Genomic DNA, 15,970 nt, shown 5'->3' with positions numbered 1-15,970 from the left:
ACATCTTAGACTTGTCCTGCTCTCTGCATACCTAAACAAGAATCGTCACTCTACAGTGCTGAAAGCATTTTGGCTGGCTGCCTCAAAAAACATTACGGGAATTGGCTACCCCTCAAAAAAAGAAAAAAAAAAAAAAGCTCTTTCTTTTGCAGTGACGTCACAAAGTTTATTCAGATACCTTGAACTACCTTCTTAAAAAAAATCATCTATCTTTCTATTGACTACACAGGGGTGGTACAGAATCAGTCTCCTAACTTATCAATAAACTTTCTGAATTAAATATATCCCAGTATTAAAAGAAAGTCAGTAAAATAAATTCATTCCTTATAAAAGGCAACATGTGCAAAAGAAAGAACATTGACTCCATCATGACAAAACAATATTGTATTATTTAACAGTTAATTTAAACATACAATTTCAGAAACTTCCAAATAATTTATATTGTTCTCTTTTTGTTAATGACCTTCATTGTAATACTCTAAAAAGTCAGCCTAGGCCACTAAATCACTTAGCATTAAGAATAAAAAACAGCTAACATAAAACTTAATGGCTTCTAATAAAAGCCAAAAATGGCTGTTATTTTAGTGTATAATTTTTGTAGAAGTACTTTAGAATTAAACAATATTTACACATAATTTAGAAGTTTCAATACTAACTGATTAAAATTAATATTGTTCTATTCTATTTCTAAAACCATTTCTGGATTTTATACATTTTGATTAAATATAAAATTAATAAGAAGGATCAGATGAAAGATTAAAATTACTTAGATCACACAACCTTGCAATTAATACAAAGTACAATAATTAACCTATAGGTTAATTGGCGGTCACTCTCCTAACTAACCACTGGGAGTGGTCACACTCCAAACTATGGAGTGCCCAGCCCTAATAAAATCTAATAGACCTGTACTACTGCCTCTAGATGGTCCATTTACAGCTACGGTCAAACTTGCCTTTTCCCACGTGTTAATAGGTAACAATAACATGAACCAATTAGACACGTTAAAGTAGGATGTGAATTTAAAGTATGCAAGTGACTCTGTAGTGACTGCTTGGACAGATATTCTCATCTTTCCAATTTTTCCAGTATTCTGTCAAAGGAAGTCAAACACTAGAACTCTGCTAAGTAGTCTAGTATCTTCCACTAGTGTAATTTACAGAACAAAAAAGTACCTTACTTCTCCTATTTATACATCCAATATTCACACACTATGAGATTAGGCTTCAAAAAGTCAGAACTGAGAATACTGACACTACTAGAGCCAACTATTGTTACTATCATATTGCTATAGGTAGTTTCCTTGTATGGCTTTTAATCTGTAGGTTGGATGCTGTACAGTAAATGTGGCTATGACTCTTTTTGCATAGCAGGTAGAACAAAAGATAAAAATTATACTTGAATTCATTTAAGTTTTTCATGTTACAGTGGTCATTTATATTGAATGCATTATTTTCTAGGATAGAATATTAATATTAGTAACTTGGTAATACCATTTACATATAGCCATGAGATATACTACCTGAGGCTTGTGGTTTTACCACAATAAGCTCCGTAGTACCATTAACTGGTAATGAACTGCTTGTTCAGTTTTGGTGTTATTTCCGTAATTCTGTTGCACACAAAAATGGAGGTTTATAATCACTACATATTATTCACAAAACAATAGCCAGAGAGAAGAAGGCAGCACTGCACATTAAAGAAAGTGGCTGGCTGATAGAAAAGGACATCAGGAAGTCAGAAAAAAGTCCTGAAGAAAAGAAGTAGAGAATTCAACCTTGCAGCAGAGTTCCCTTTCTCTATGCCTAAACTCTGTCCTAGTTCCCATTTGCAGAGCTCCGCAGCTGACCTTAGTGTCCCCTGCTGCCCTGCCAAGGATATTATGCATCAGGAATATATTCTAGCTGATGAAACTAGAATAAGAAAATAGTAAGATTCTGTAGGATACCTTACATTTCTATTTTAGCAGTTTTCAGTGTAACCATATCTAAAAATTATCTATTTTTAGGCTACAATATTGTTCCTCCCTCTAAGAATAAGGAAGTTTTTCTTTTGTCTGGGAATTATTCCACCATATTGACTGAATATCTATTTAAGTAGTTAAAAGGTACTGCTTTCCAAAAATTGCTTGATGTAAGAACATATTGATTGGAACACATTGGACTAAATTCAGAGATGGTAGTAGAATCAGCTAGTTTATGCTGAGAATGTCAGTCTATTTTCTGCTTTTTAAAAACATACAGAAAGGTCTATTACTCTTCAGTGAACTTGCACAAACATTTACCTGTGGTCTTTCACTTCTGTTGTTAAATAGGCAGAAGTCTTCCTTGGGAAGGAAGACAAGGTTTTTCAGGGTAAATATGTTTACTTCCCACAGTGTCACTTAGCAAAAGCATTTGCAATACCTTATATTTCTCTAGGTCATTTCTGTATACACTTTTCTAAAATAATTATATTTCAGATGTGCTGGCAATAATTACTCTAAGCTTTCACTTGCTCTTTTGTGAGCAGTAATTTACACCAAAATTAGAAATGATAATTTTTCCAAACAGGTATTTAGTTCCTCAAGTTAATATTGCCATTTAGTACATAAGAATTCAAGTTGATCTTACTTTATTTCATCCAATCAAATCTGATATGTCCAACATCACAAAAATTTAAAAAATGTAACTTAGCAGGCAAGATGTCTAAGTAAAACTTGAAAGCTTTCACTTGCTAACAAGCTTTGGAGAAATACTATTTTTTTTAACTGCATTTTATCCTGAATCTCTCAGTGGCTACCATACTGCTTCATGTACTTTAGCATAATCAGCACCATAGTTTTCCATTTTTTTGTTAATGCAAAACTAAACCCTTCTTTTGAGCATAGACTTAGTAGATATTCAGTGTTGAAAAACAAAATATATCAAAACAATGTATCAACCAAGGCAAATTTCTACATAAGAAAAATTATTTTGCCTCATATCTCTATTTAAATAAAGTAGCAAGCATCTGGAAAACAGATGTTTCTTAGAAATGCAAATGCCTTTTGAGATACTTGCTTGGAAACATGCAGTGCAGTTTAGATTCCTTGATTAGTTGCATTTTAGTATTGTTTTCCATTAATCACTCTTGATATTCTCAATTACTATTTTCTGTAAAATAGATTAGTGATATTACTACCAAATTTTAGATATAATTTCTAATACTTACATGGTTTTAGAGGTTCCAGCTATATTGTGGTGTGATGGGTGATAATTTAAGATACTAGATAAGTGGAATGTACTGTGATTTATGTAGGATGTTTATATTTGAGACTTAAGTTTTACAGCGGAGAGTTAAAATAAAAGTATATTGCCCATACTGTAGCACTCTACTCTGTAGTGGGTGGGAATGGGAGGGCATCAGGAGCTGAATGTGATGAAAGCTGAGAACCATGGTGGCAAGCTGAAGTGGTACGAGGAATCCCAGGTGGCTGCCCTCTGTGAATTTTGTAATGGTCTGATGGATGTCCAAAAATGTGTGGTTACAGTGATACTATACTAAGTCATTTTCAAAAAGAAGCTGGGGACATTAAAGGGAATTGAAATTTAATTTCGAAGGCACTTGGAGGAAGATCAAGTCTAGGAACTACTGGTTCAAAATTATGTTTGAACAGTTTGCATGGAAGAGCTTTTTTGATGTCCTAGTTTCTTTTACTCTAAAGAATTGCAACAGAAAGGCCAAGATTGGTACGAATAGAAAAAGGCTGGGAATATCTGCATATGGAGACAACAGCAGGAAACACACAGTGCAGGCTCTCAGAATGGCCTGTATTGATGACACCCAGATTAGCAGGTCATCCAAGATCCCAAGTTGGAGGCCACTTTCCCAGGACACGGATATCGGGAGATAAAGAATAGTGATGCCTTCTGATGACTCACAGGGGTGGGACAGGACTAACAGCACCAATAAGGGGACAAAAAGGCATAACCAAAACCTGTGCGTGGTCACCAAACAAAGAACATAAATGTGAGAAGAATTTCATTGCTTGCGTTCTTTGACCTCTGCACCACTGCAACAGACCCTGGGCACAAGCATTCTGGGGCCCAGCTGCGAGACGGATGGCTTAAGAACCCCTGTCTTGGTGCCTGGCCACTGGGCCAACTTCTTAGACACACACCTTTTGGTGATTGTGTGTCAGACAACGACAGGGTGAGTGAAACCTGTTCTGTTTCAGTTTCTGTTTAAGTAAAATCACATTCTACTTCTATTAGGTCTCCCAGTACCTACAGGGCCTACCAGTACCTAAAGAAGGCCTACCGGAAAGCTGGAGAGGGACTCTTGTTCAGGGAGTGGAGTGATAGGACAAGGGGAGATGGCTTTAAACTAAAAGAGGGTAGATTTAGACTAGACATAAGGAAGAAATTCTTTACTCAGAGGGTTGTGAGGCACTGGCACAGGTTGCCCAGAGAAGCTGTGGGTGCCCCATGCCTGGAAGTGTTTGTTCAAGGCCAGCTTGGATGGGGCTTTGAGCAACCTGGTCCTTGCCAGAGAGGCATCCCTGCCTGTGGCAAGGGGGTAGAATTAGATGGTCTTTAGAGATCCTTCCAACCCCAAAACATTCCATGATTCTATGACCGCAGTGATACAGTCTTGCTACATTACTAGGTCAGCATGTTAATCACTTTAAAATCATTATAAAAGTTTATTTTGTTTTAGGATTTTGGAATTCATATTTAATGTCTACATTTTTATATTATGATCTATATAAACATGCGACATATTCTTATATGTTTATTTTCAGAAATATGTTTACTTATATGAATATCATGTTAAGAACAGGTCCTTTGAAAAATGATCACTGATTTATTAACAAAGACCATATTCTGGAATGGATCCATTACTTTTGTGTCTTCTGAGAATATTTGCATTGTTCCATATATCCTTATGCTAAATAAATATTCCCAATTTATAATCTTTTCCCCCTTGATTATACACTTATCAAACAGTAGACTTAGGATTAAAGATTATATATATAAAAAAAAAAAAAAGCATATGCAGCTACTTGTAAAATACTGGGCAGGAAAAAAAAAAACAGAAAACATGTAAGGTGGTGATACACTATTAATTTCCATTTTTCAAATGAGGTAGAATCTTAGCAAATTATAATTTCACTCATTATGAGCTACCTGGTCCTAGAGTAGCAACATATTTGAACTTTCCATCAGATGTCACCAAAAGGGCATTTTTCCTTCGTTGTTTGCTATCCAATATTCAAGTGACCTTTTGAGTTATGATCATGAAATTTAGTACACTCATTTCTCCTGATTATGTGGGAAAATCATGTGAAATTTGACATTTATGCTGCAGGTCAGACAAACAGCAGCCTAACAATTCACAAAAACTGACTTTCCCCTTTGGACAGAGGCACCCCAGTTGGCACAACTACAAACATCTGAGGTCACCTATTTTCTGGCTAGTGCTAGTAAACACTGCATTCAGATCCTACAAGAAGAGATAAGATTCAAGTGACACAAGTGTGCAGGGGACATGCAGCTGTACCTGTTCTTCCCCACATATAGTTTTAATACTGAAGTAAACAGACCTAAGAAGATTAGTCCATAACAAAGAATGCCTGTGTAAAAGTGAATCCAAAGTAGGTGGAAATTCTGCTGGCAACTGGAAGAAAAGTTAGTCTGCAATTTAGCAGTACCCCACAATCTTGCTGATGCTATTTTCCCACGGTAGTGTCAGCATGTAAAACATCTTGCTATCTCTGGCTGGACAGAGGACTCCATTTCTTCCTGGCAGCTAATGGCCCCGGCCTCATTTATACACATCCTTATCTTCTTCCACTTAGAAGAGAGCCATACAGTATACCTGGGCACAAGACCACAAGATCTCTGCAAACTCCAGCTAGGACAGAAAGCTACCACATAGCTCCTCGTGAACAGACAGCACTAAGGAATAAATCAAGCAAGGCACTTTCAAAACAAGTAATCATACTAAATGTACAAACGATTAAAAATTTTTTTTTCAACTGATATAATTCATGGTCTACAATGCTAAAATACTTGAAATCTGCGTTAGTTTATCTTAATTAACTATGTAGACAATTGCAGTGGTTTCAGCAACTGCTACATAAATAAGATTTGTGCTGCAAGCTGGAGTGGGAAGCCTGAGAAAAGGACAAAAGGCTATATAACACATAGTATACAAAGAAGTAAGTACCCTTACAAGTAATGATCCATAATACTGGCTGACTGCTATAAAAACAGAGCAAAGACTATCAAAGGAAACAAAACACTAAATTGCAGATGAACAACATTTACAAAATAGAATTGCTAGTTCTTTTGTTCTGTTTAGCAGTATTAAACTTTCCATGGTAAATAATTCTCACGTAATTTAAAACTATATTCAAAGACCAAATAAAATAAAACAACTTCTAAGAACATAGACAATCAAACTTAGTCCCATCACTTGATACAATACATGTAGCACAGAAAAGGAAGAAAGAAAGGAATTTAAACCAACGTGACCAGACAACTTTTGCAAAACCAAGCTTCGCCACAGAAGTTTAAAATTCTTCAGAAACTCAGGTTTTAAGGGCTTTATAATCCATTTTAGTAGAATAAAAGAACATTAAAATAAAAGAACAGCTTTGAAAGATGAAGGACTGATTGAATGTAAGTTTTGACTGAAAATAGCACAAAGGGGCAAAATCAGAGTTCCTTTTGATAGTTTGTTCCAGTCAAAAATCACCTTTACCAGTTAATGCCTATTTCATTTATTCTTTTACATTCAATTTACTTTGGTGAGCCTAGTGCACCAGTAATAAGCACATACTCAGATGTGCCCAGAGCCCCAAGTCCAATATCTAACATTTGTGATACCATTTTTATTATGTTTCTCCAGAGGAAAAATGTATGGGATTTAACTCATTTTTCCTTTAATGCACAGAAGACTCTCCATTATCTGAACTAATGGGGTCTGGGATATCCCATTTAATACAGACAGCACAAGAAGTATACAGAGTCAGACTGAGCCCAGTAAAATTCATTAGGTATTCATGATCTCAGTGCCAATCCAGCTGGAGCTAAGCTGCCTTCTTTACAGCCATCTAAGCGTTTCTGCATTGCACTTGCTTAAATCAGGCACAACATCACAAACCCAGGAACCAAGTCAGATCTACCATTGCACCCAGCCTCAAAAGCTTTCTGAGGCACTGGACACCATGCTAAGGACCCATCCAAATGCTCATACTTCAGGCCAGCCTGGCAGATTCTACACCGATGTAAAAAATCTTGCTGAATCAAAGTGGAATCCATATTCAATTAGTTTAATGTATGCATAGATTTCCCACACATAACAATTCCAGAAGCATACTGCAGAGACGGCCAATTTGCCTCTGTAGAAAGGAGGGCTGGATCCATATAATTTACTAACATACACTCCACACAGCACAAAATCAGTTAGCATACTTCTGGATGATAGAGGATTCTTGACAAAGTATACTATGTTTATGCAATGTTGCATACACATTTATAAATTCAACACACACAAGCTAACGCATTATGGAGGCTTTGTATCTGGGACAAGGATTAATTTGCAATCTTGATAATTCTTTCATGGACAGCAAAGTTAACAGCACATTTATCTTCCCCTCTTTAGGGAAGCAAACGTAATATTTTCCCTCCAATTCCAGCTCTGTTCTCTGGTCTGAATAAATTCTTCTCATACCAGAATTCTGACTCAGTGATTTGACATGCAAGTTACCTGATAGTTTTCCAAACATCAAAGCCATCCAAAGGCTTAGTGCCATTGGTATGTCCTCCAGCAAGGTGCACCAGTGTTGGCAGCCAGTCAGAGATATGTATTAGTTCATGACTTTCTACACCTTTTTGTTTCAGTAAAGGACTTGCAACAAAGCCTACTCCTCTCACTCCTCCTTCCCAGAGGGTCCATTTTCTTCCTCTGAGTGGCCAGTTATTTCCACCTGCCATAGTCTGTCCTCCATTATCTGAAAAACAAGTAATTGTAAGGAATCAGTGGTAAGAAAGAAACAGAACAATCCTCCCCACAACATTTATTCACCCATGTGAAAAAAATATTTTCACAATGTAGATATGACATGCAAGTACTTGCATAGAGCTCTTAGGTGTTAATACAATGTACTACATATTCAGAATGTGTTACAAACTGAGTTAATTCTTGCAAAAGTTTTACAAATTACCTCAATGAAAAGTTATTACTGGGCAAAAATGATACCATACTACAAAGCAATGATTTAGAAAGGTATTGTTAACAACAACCGTTGATCATTAGACATCCAAAGCTTCCAGAGCTATGGACTTAAAAAAAAAAATTAATTCCAACTACTTTCAAGACCATAGGAAGAGTTGCTATCATCATCAGTACTCAGACTACACTATTGTTCTGTTTTCTGAAGCAGTTATACTTTAAATGGAAAACTGTTATTCCAGTATCAGGACAATAAATGTATTCATAGTTAAGAACTAATTTTCTCATTTTTTTTTTGTTTGATGTCACACAAAACAGATGATTTCACAGGCAAAGGGAGAAAACTTGAGTTGAGAGTACCTGAAATAGTTGAAATAATTTGGAAATATGCTGCATCTATTGTGTTTGGTGAGAACAAAATGCAAGATGGTTATAGAAAAAGTTGAACTTTGACTACAGTAACTCAGACGTATCTACATGAATTAGAGATAGCTCATGTAACCTTTTAAACTCTTTCCTGATCAATCTTCTACACTTAGAAAAACATCCAGATTCCTAAAATTAACAGGATTCATGACACTTTGAAGTTACTTTTACTACTATTGTATTGTATAGCTGTTCTTGTTCATACCTGCTTTAATGATTTCAGAAGAGTAATTGATAGCAATCCTTGTAAGCATGATTTTTCTGTATTTTAGTAAGTTTAAAATTACTTTCCATAGTAGTCATTGAACTGACATTCAGTAAAATCTGTCAAGTTTCTATTTGAAGCACTTTCTGACTAAAAAGCTGGAATTTGAGGTAAAAAACAGGAAGTTCATGTCCAACAGATTACAGAAGAACTTTACTGTAACTGCAACACAGCCAAATGATCTCCCTTCTGTTTTATTAATTAAGCATCAGTGTAAACCCCTACTGTGAACATCCTTCTACTGAGAAACTCTTTTTGTTCTACTAATGAATAATGTAGTGGAAGATTTTCACAGGTAGAAGCCTAAACTAAATGAAACACGTGAGGAAAAAGTTGCATGATCTGGAAAGTGCAGTGCTCTATGGCCCAATTATCTTCCAGCAGGGCTGCTTGCACTCTTGGGTTAAAAAATAAATAAATCAAGAGTTTTACTGTTTACAGTATGAAATACATGCAACCCAATACCAGCTACCAATAATTCTCCCACAAAGATGAGATCTGAGAATTTAAACAGTTGTCAGAGATAAAGAAGACATCAGTTCAACGGTTCCTTTTACTCTTAGTGTAAACAGGAATTCCTGTTGGGAATACTCAGGGAACAGAGCTTTCAGTAGCTCTTAAACTTTGGTGGTATTACAGTAAAAGGTATCAGTAGCTACACAATTTTAGAACTTAGGACATACTGTGGAATCGAATCTTAAGTATGTTAAGTATTTTCTTTGTATGACAGGGTACTTACTTTCTCTAGCTGTTTAATGCTAGTATTCAGGATTATAGAAACTGGCATATCAACAACAAAGTATCAAGGAAATTATAGAAGTAGAATGTCTTACTGAAGAATGGAGAGAGAAAAGTGTACCTTTCCTGGTTTACAGTCAAATCCTTATTGTACTTTTTTTTTTTTTCTGAGACATTACTATCTGTAGTTTAGACATTCAGATTATGCCAGTTTCATTATGCAATAAAATTCCTGAGACAAGGATTCTATCTAACATATATCCACAAGTAAAGACATATGCAATGTCAGATGTAGTACAATAAGATTGAAAAAAAAAAAAGGGGGGGGGGGACAACAAAAATATTTTCTTGTTTTGATAGCTTACCTGATATGTAAATGGAAAAACAACAACAACATGTGAAACAAGATCCACCCCACTTGTTTTCACATTTCTAACTTACTACTTCCCTCTCCCTAAGGAATTCATATTCAAGAATTATTTTCTGCTTCAGTTCTCTACCTAGTTATCAAGAAAGTTTTGAAGGAAGGAAAAGGATGGTTTCTGTTTTGATTCTTGAAGTTTACTTTCTAGTTAAGCAAAACAGAGTTGATGCGTCACCTACAGTTTATACATAAATAATATCATTTTTCAAAGTTAGATATATCTATTTCTGTATGGTTTGAAATACTATCTAGGACTTCAAATATCAACAATACATTAAAGAGTAGAAAGTTTCATCATACTAAAAGATCATAGTCAAGTTTGTATTGATGAAATACTAAGCCAAATAGTAGATAATAAAGGCAGGGGAAGGGAATAAAAAAGAAGCCACTGACTTCATGAGATGTAGATTTTGGAGAAAGAAAGGCATGAAAAAACACTACAGGACTGTAACTGGAGTTCTAGGTGGTCTTACCTACTAGGGTATGTCTAGACAGCAGGACACAAAATGGATAGGTATTGTGTAACCACGTAGAATCATTAAGGTTGGAAAAGACCATCTGATCCAACCAGCCCCCTACTACTAATGTCACCCACTAAACCATGTCCCTAAGCACCACGTCCAACCTTTCCTTAAACACCCCCAGGGACGGTGATGCTACCAGTTCCCTGGCCAACCCGTTCCAATGCCTGACTGCTCTTTCTGAGAAGAAATGTCTCCTCATTTCCAGCCTAAACCTCCCCTGGTGCAACTTGAGGCCATTCCCTCTAGTCCTATCACTAGTTATCTGCGAGAAGAGGCCGACCCCCAGCTCCCCACACCTTCCTTTCAGGTAGTTGTAGAGAGCAATAAGGTCTCCCCTGAGCCTCCACTTCTCCAGACTAAACAACCCCAGTTCCCTCAGCCACTCACCATAGGACTTGTGTTTCAGGCCCTTCACCAGCTTTGTAGCCCTTCTCTGGACACGCTCCAGGGCCTCAATGTCCTTCTTGTAGTGAGGGGCCAAAAACTGAACACAGTACTCAAGGGGCAGCCCCAATACAAACATCCTTCCTCTAAGATAACACCTGTGGATGCTATCTTACTGATAATTTATCCATTGATGCTATTGCACAAAGTTTGCAGAAAGCCAATGGAGAAGTTCAAGATTAAAATATCATTGATATCATTGATCAATATAATTGATTAAATGAAAGAACTATTTCATTCTAAGACACTAAGACAGATTCTCTGTCTCAGGAATTTCTTCAGCCACAAGCTGCTGAAGATTAGAAAAAATTTCACAAAGTTTTTGGTGAAGGACAGAGATGACAAGTTCTAACACTTTCCTAGGAACATGCTACCAGATATTGCTGCAGTGAGGGGATGCATGTTTAGATGGATCTTCTGTCTGTGGCCATACAGACATTCTCGTATTCTTCCAAATAAGCCACTCCTTACTAACTCTTCATGTTGTTTTAGCAAAGTATCTTGAACTTGCAACACACTCAGAAGTCCATATGGAAAATTCCAGTTATTTACAACACAGGCAATATCCACTTAGGTAACAGACAAATAGGATCATTGTTGCTTCATGTTCTACACCAGAACCATATCCAATTATAAACCCACTTCAAAACAACACTTCCTCAATGATTTATCAACCATTTTTGCAACTGTTTCTCTCCATGACTCATCGTAACACATTACCTCAGCAGTCTCCAGAGCAAGCTTTTGGAATCAAGGTACCTAAGGCTAGAGGCCCTGATTTGTAACATTTCTTATTATTAAAACTTCAACCTTGCTACTTCAGCTGAAAACACAAGCCTCCCCCAAGCATGATACTTCAATTGTCTCTTTCCCGGAGACAAACAACAAGTAGAATTTCATTAAATATAATAGCAAAATAGTCTGGAAAATGTAGTGAGCATATTTTTCCTATCTGTAAGAATCATTTTTGTAATTATATCTGTATAATTTAGACTTCAGTAGTACCCACAACATATTATGTGCATTACAAAAATCATAAAACAAACCAGCTCCTGTTCATAAAGAAAGGATGAAAGGGGAGAGAATAAGGCTATAATTAGAAATGATGGTACTTGGCATAAGCATTACCTAACTAATTTATTCAGTTTTGTTTGTTTTCTTAAATGGAAGCATCATACATTTTTAATGAGCTTTGTTGTCGGCTTGGTTTGGCTTGGTTTGATAGGTGTTTAGCTACTTTTATTTTCTCTTGGTATTTTTATCAATCCCATCATTCTGTGTTATTTTAAGAAAAGGGTGCCTGAGATGTTCTTTTTTCATTCTGACAGGATTTTCTTCTGTAAGCTGAAATTCGAGGCATATTTGCCAGCGTAAATGGCATATTTGCCAGCGTAAATGGCAAAACCAGAACCATTTACGCTGGCATATTTGCCAGCATAAATGGCAAAACAAGGTCAGAAACAAAACAAAACAAACAACAACAACAACACACACACACACACAAAAAAAAGAAAAAGAATCCTAGCTACTTTAAAAGGTTGGTTTGATCAAAGTAGTGCACCCTTGAATTAACATCAGCCTTGCTGACTACGGAGAGATCTGTATAAACTAGTAAAAAACACCAGTGCTGCACTGATTTGGGAAGCGATGTCATTCCTGCTGAGTAAGAGAAAGCAAAAACCATAAAAAGAAAAGGAAATGTATTGAGAGCTCTAAGTACTGGTGAGAGAGCCTGCAACTGTTAGATCTGAGAGAACCATGTAGTGACATACATAATAGGGCAGTAGATAGTTCTGAGGACCAGGAATTGGACAAAAGTTAGAGCCCCTGGGTATAAAAGCCATGCACATCTCTAGTATCACTCCCTGCCAACATGTATGTCTCTTGTGAGTAGCACAACTGTCTTTTAATTTTGTGTTGTCCTTCAGTATCCAAAGACAGGAATCTGACAGGATCTGAATTCCTCTTCCAAAAGAATTGCCACATCAAACAATCTCAATTGAACTGACTAACAAAATTAGTAGGTCTAAAATGCCCCAAACCAACATGATGCCCCCAAACCAAAAGCAACAAGCAACAAAACATTTTGTTAGTTTTTCCAGAAGAATATATCCCTGGGACATGTGTCCTGATAAAAAAGCTTGATATAAAGCTCTCCAGATGAAATTGCTTTTGCTTTAGAAATAATTTTACACAGTACTCCAACATCCCGAATACATTTTAAGTCTTGGAGAATTTCTGCCATCCATTTTGATGAAAATAGCTGGAAAAAATATATATATTTTTTTCTTTTAAGCCTAGCAACTACCCAAATTTGCCTTCAAGAAAAAAAAAACATTTCATATAGGACTGTTTTTACTTCTTTCCCTCATACTCCTACTTACACCTAATCACTTTCTCCCCCCTTTTAAAGTCAATACAATGGTGTTCACATTAAAACACTTTAACACACCGAGTTGAAACAACAAAAATCCATTGTACCTTCCTCCCAAAAGATTTTAGATGAAAACAGAACATATTTCTCACATAGAAAATCAGAGAATATAATCTATATTGAAAAAAATCTTTGTACGACAGAAGACGGCTTTCAAAATATTGTGGGTTTTGTAAAGCTAATGAATAGGATTTTTTTAGAAAATATAAACCATAAGCAAAATAAAACACAACAAAGTTTTTGCATCTTGACTATACCTTTAAAAATGAATTCCAATGTTTTCTCTTCACAAACATCTGCTTTTGTCATTAATATTCACTGTCATATACATGAGAAAGAATTTAATTTGTTAAATCTGTAATTTGTAAACTGTCAAAGATGTTTTGCAGGAGTTCTTTAACGAATCAATAAACAAAACTAAACAGAGGGGCCATTCTGTTTCTCCCAAACTCTCCTCTGAAGAGTTGCCAGCTGCCAAACATTCTGACTAGTGCACTATATATATGCGGTGGTGTGGGATGTATGCAACTAGTAAACAGTTTAATGAATATAACCTCTTTGAAGAACAGCTTGATAATAAGGAACAGGAAAAAACAATTCTGAGAGCAATAACTAATGAAGCATGTATGGATTCCAGTCTTTGCATTGACTCACTTTTTCATTGAATTAGTCTGCAATTGCAGCAACAGCCTACTTCATACCATGAAGACAATCTACATAGGCAACAGATAATAAGAACCACGTGAAAAACTTCATTCATTATTTATCCATCCTCAGACAATGGAAAAATTGAAAATGGCGAGAGTGGTGACATCAGAACAAACCCTGACCAAGGGTCTTCCCAGGATCATAAATCTCATTGTGCATTCCTTGCAAAGTTAATTTACCAGTTGCTATTGAATTCAGATGCAATATTAATAACATTAATTGGTTTACCAAGACTTCACATATCAATGGGTTCGAAAGTAATGGTTGAGAAAGGAGTTCAAATGGAAGCAATTTTGTAAGAATACATAATGCCAGTTTGGGGACTTTGTTTTGTTTTAAGAAAAAAAGCTTACCCTCCCCTAGTCATGTGCACAGAAATCATTATTGCCTATGGGGTGAAATTAAAAGCCTACTTAAAAAACTATGAAAAGATCTTTGTTTTATTTTTGGATGGTGTGAAAACACCGTAAGAACATCTTCCAAAGCACACTTTAGCATGATCAGCCCAAGAACTTTTTTCTGCATATGGCCCAGTGGTCCAAGTGATTTCCCTTCTGTGACTTTTACTACCTGCACACACTGTCTTAGCAGCTTCTGCTAATGGTGTTGCCTCAAATTAATACTCTAGAATAGAGGTGCAAATAAACTAGGAACTGGTCTTCACTTTTAAAGATTTCCCTTATCCTTTGTCAGTTTTTCTGTGGGACTTAAGTGACTAAATTAAAAATTGTAAATGATACAGAAAATAATTTTTCTTTGTTTTGTGTATTATTCAAAAGCAACAACGTGCCTTGTTGTATAGCAACACATTTTTCCACCAACAGACTAGATCTTGTTTCAACTATCTTTGTCAACGATCTGGACAAGGGGATCAAGTGCACCCTCAGTAAGTTCACAGAAGACACCAGGGTAGGAGCGAGTGCTGATCTGCTTGAGGATAGGAGGGCTGTGCAGAGGGAGCTGGATGAGCTGGACTAATGGGCCTAGGCCAACTGTATGAGGTTCAAGAAGGCTAAGTGCTGGGTCCTGCACTTGAGGCACAATTACCTCACGCAACTTTACAGGCTGGGGGAAGAGTGGCTGGAAAGCTGCCTGGCAGAAAAGGACCTGGGAGCATTGTTTGATAGCCATATGAATGTGAGCCAGAAATGTGCTCAGGCGGCCAAGAAGGCCAACAGCATCCTGGCTTGTATCAGCGTCCAGTGTCCAGAGAAGGGCTACAATGTTGATGAAGGGTTTAGAGAACAAGCCTTTCAAGGAGCAGCTGTGGGAGCTGGGGTTGCTTAGCTTGGAGAAAGGGAGGCTCAGGGGAGACCTTATTGTGTTCTACAAGTACCTTAAAGGAGGCTGTAGCAAGGTTGGGATTGGTCTCTTCTCCCAAGCACCAAGTGATAAGACAAGGGGAAATGGCCTCAATTTGCGCCAGGAGAGGTTTAGGTTGGATATTAGGAAAAATTTCTTTACTGAAAGGGTTGTGTGGCATTGGAACAGGCTACTCAGGGAAGTGGCTGAGTTACCATCCCTGGAGGTCTTCAAGAAACCTGTCGATTTAGAACTTAGGAGCATGGTTTAGGGGTGGACTTGTCAGTACTACAATAAAGGTTGGACTAGATGATCTTAGAGGTTTTAAACAACCTGAATGATTCTATGATTCTACAGCAAAGTAACTTTTTTTTTTTTTTTTTTAATAGAGCACCCTTTTTTGTCTTGTTTGTGACTCCTCATGTTGCTGCTTTCTTGTTATGACCACAGTTGAGCTAAACCTTGCAGTCCTGTTCATGTGCCTGGCAAATTGTTCTAGACAA

The 15,970-nt window shown here is 36.7% G+C and overlaps 1 protein-coding gene across 2 annotated transcripts in view; it reads right to left on the bottom strand.

The window, feature by feature from the left end:
• Positions 1–15,970, bottom strand: part of ARSB (arylsulfatase B) — a 64,985-nt gene that overhangs the window by 23,886 nt on the left and 25,129 nt on the right. For both annotated transcript variants that reach the window (XM_040541607.1, XM_040541608.1), the window contains exon 5: positions 7,738–7,981. In XM_040541607.1, coding sequence (XP_040397541.1) covers positions 7,738–7,981 — 244 coding nt within the window. The remainder of the gene's footprint in view (positions 1–7,737; positions 7,982–15,970) is intronic.

The sequence above is a fragment of the Cygnus olor genome, chromosome Z (genome assembly GCF_009769625.2).
Source record: "Cygnus olor isolate bCygOlo1 chromosome Z, bCygOlo1.pri.v2, whole genome shotgun sequence".
Taxonomy (NCBI): Eukaryota; Metazoa; Chordata; class Aves; order Anseriformes; family Anatidae; genus Cygnus; species Cygnus olor.
The sequence above is the reverse complement of the archived record's forward strand: the minus strand, read 5'-3'. Positions and strand labels throughout refer to the sequence as shown.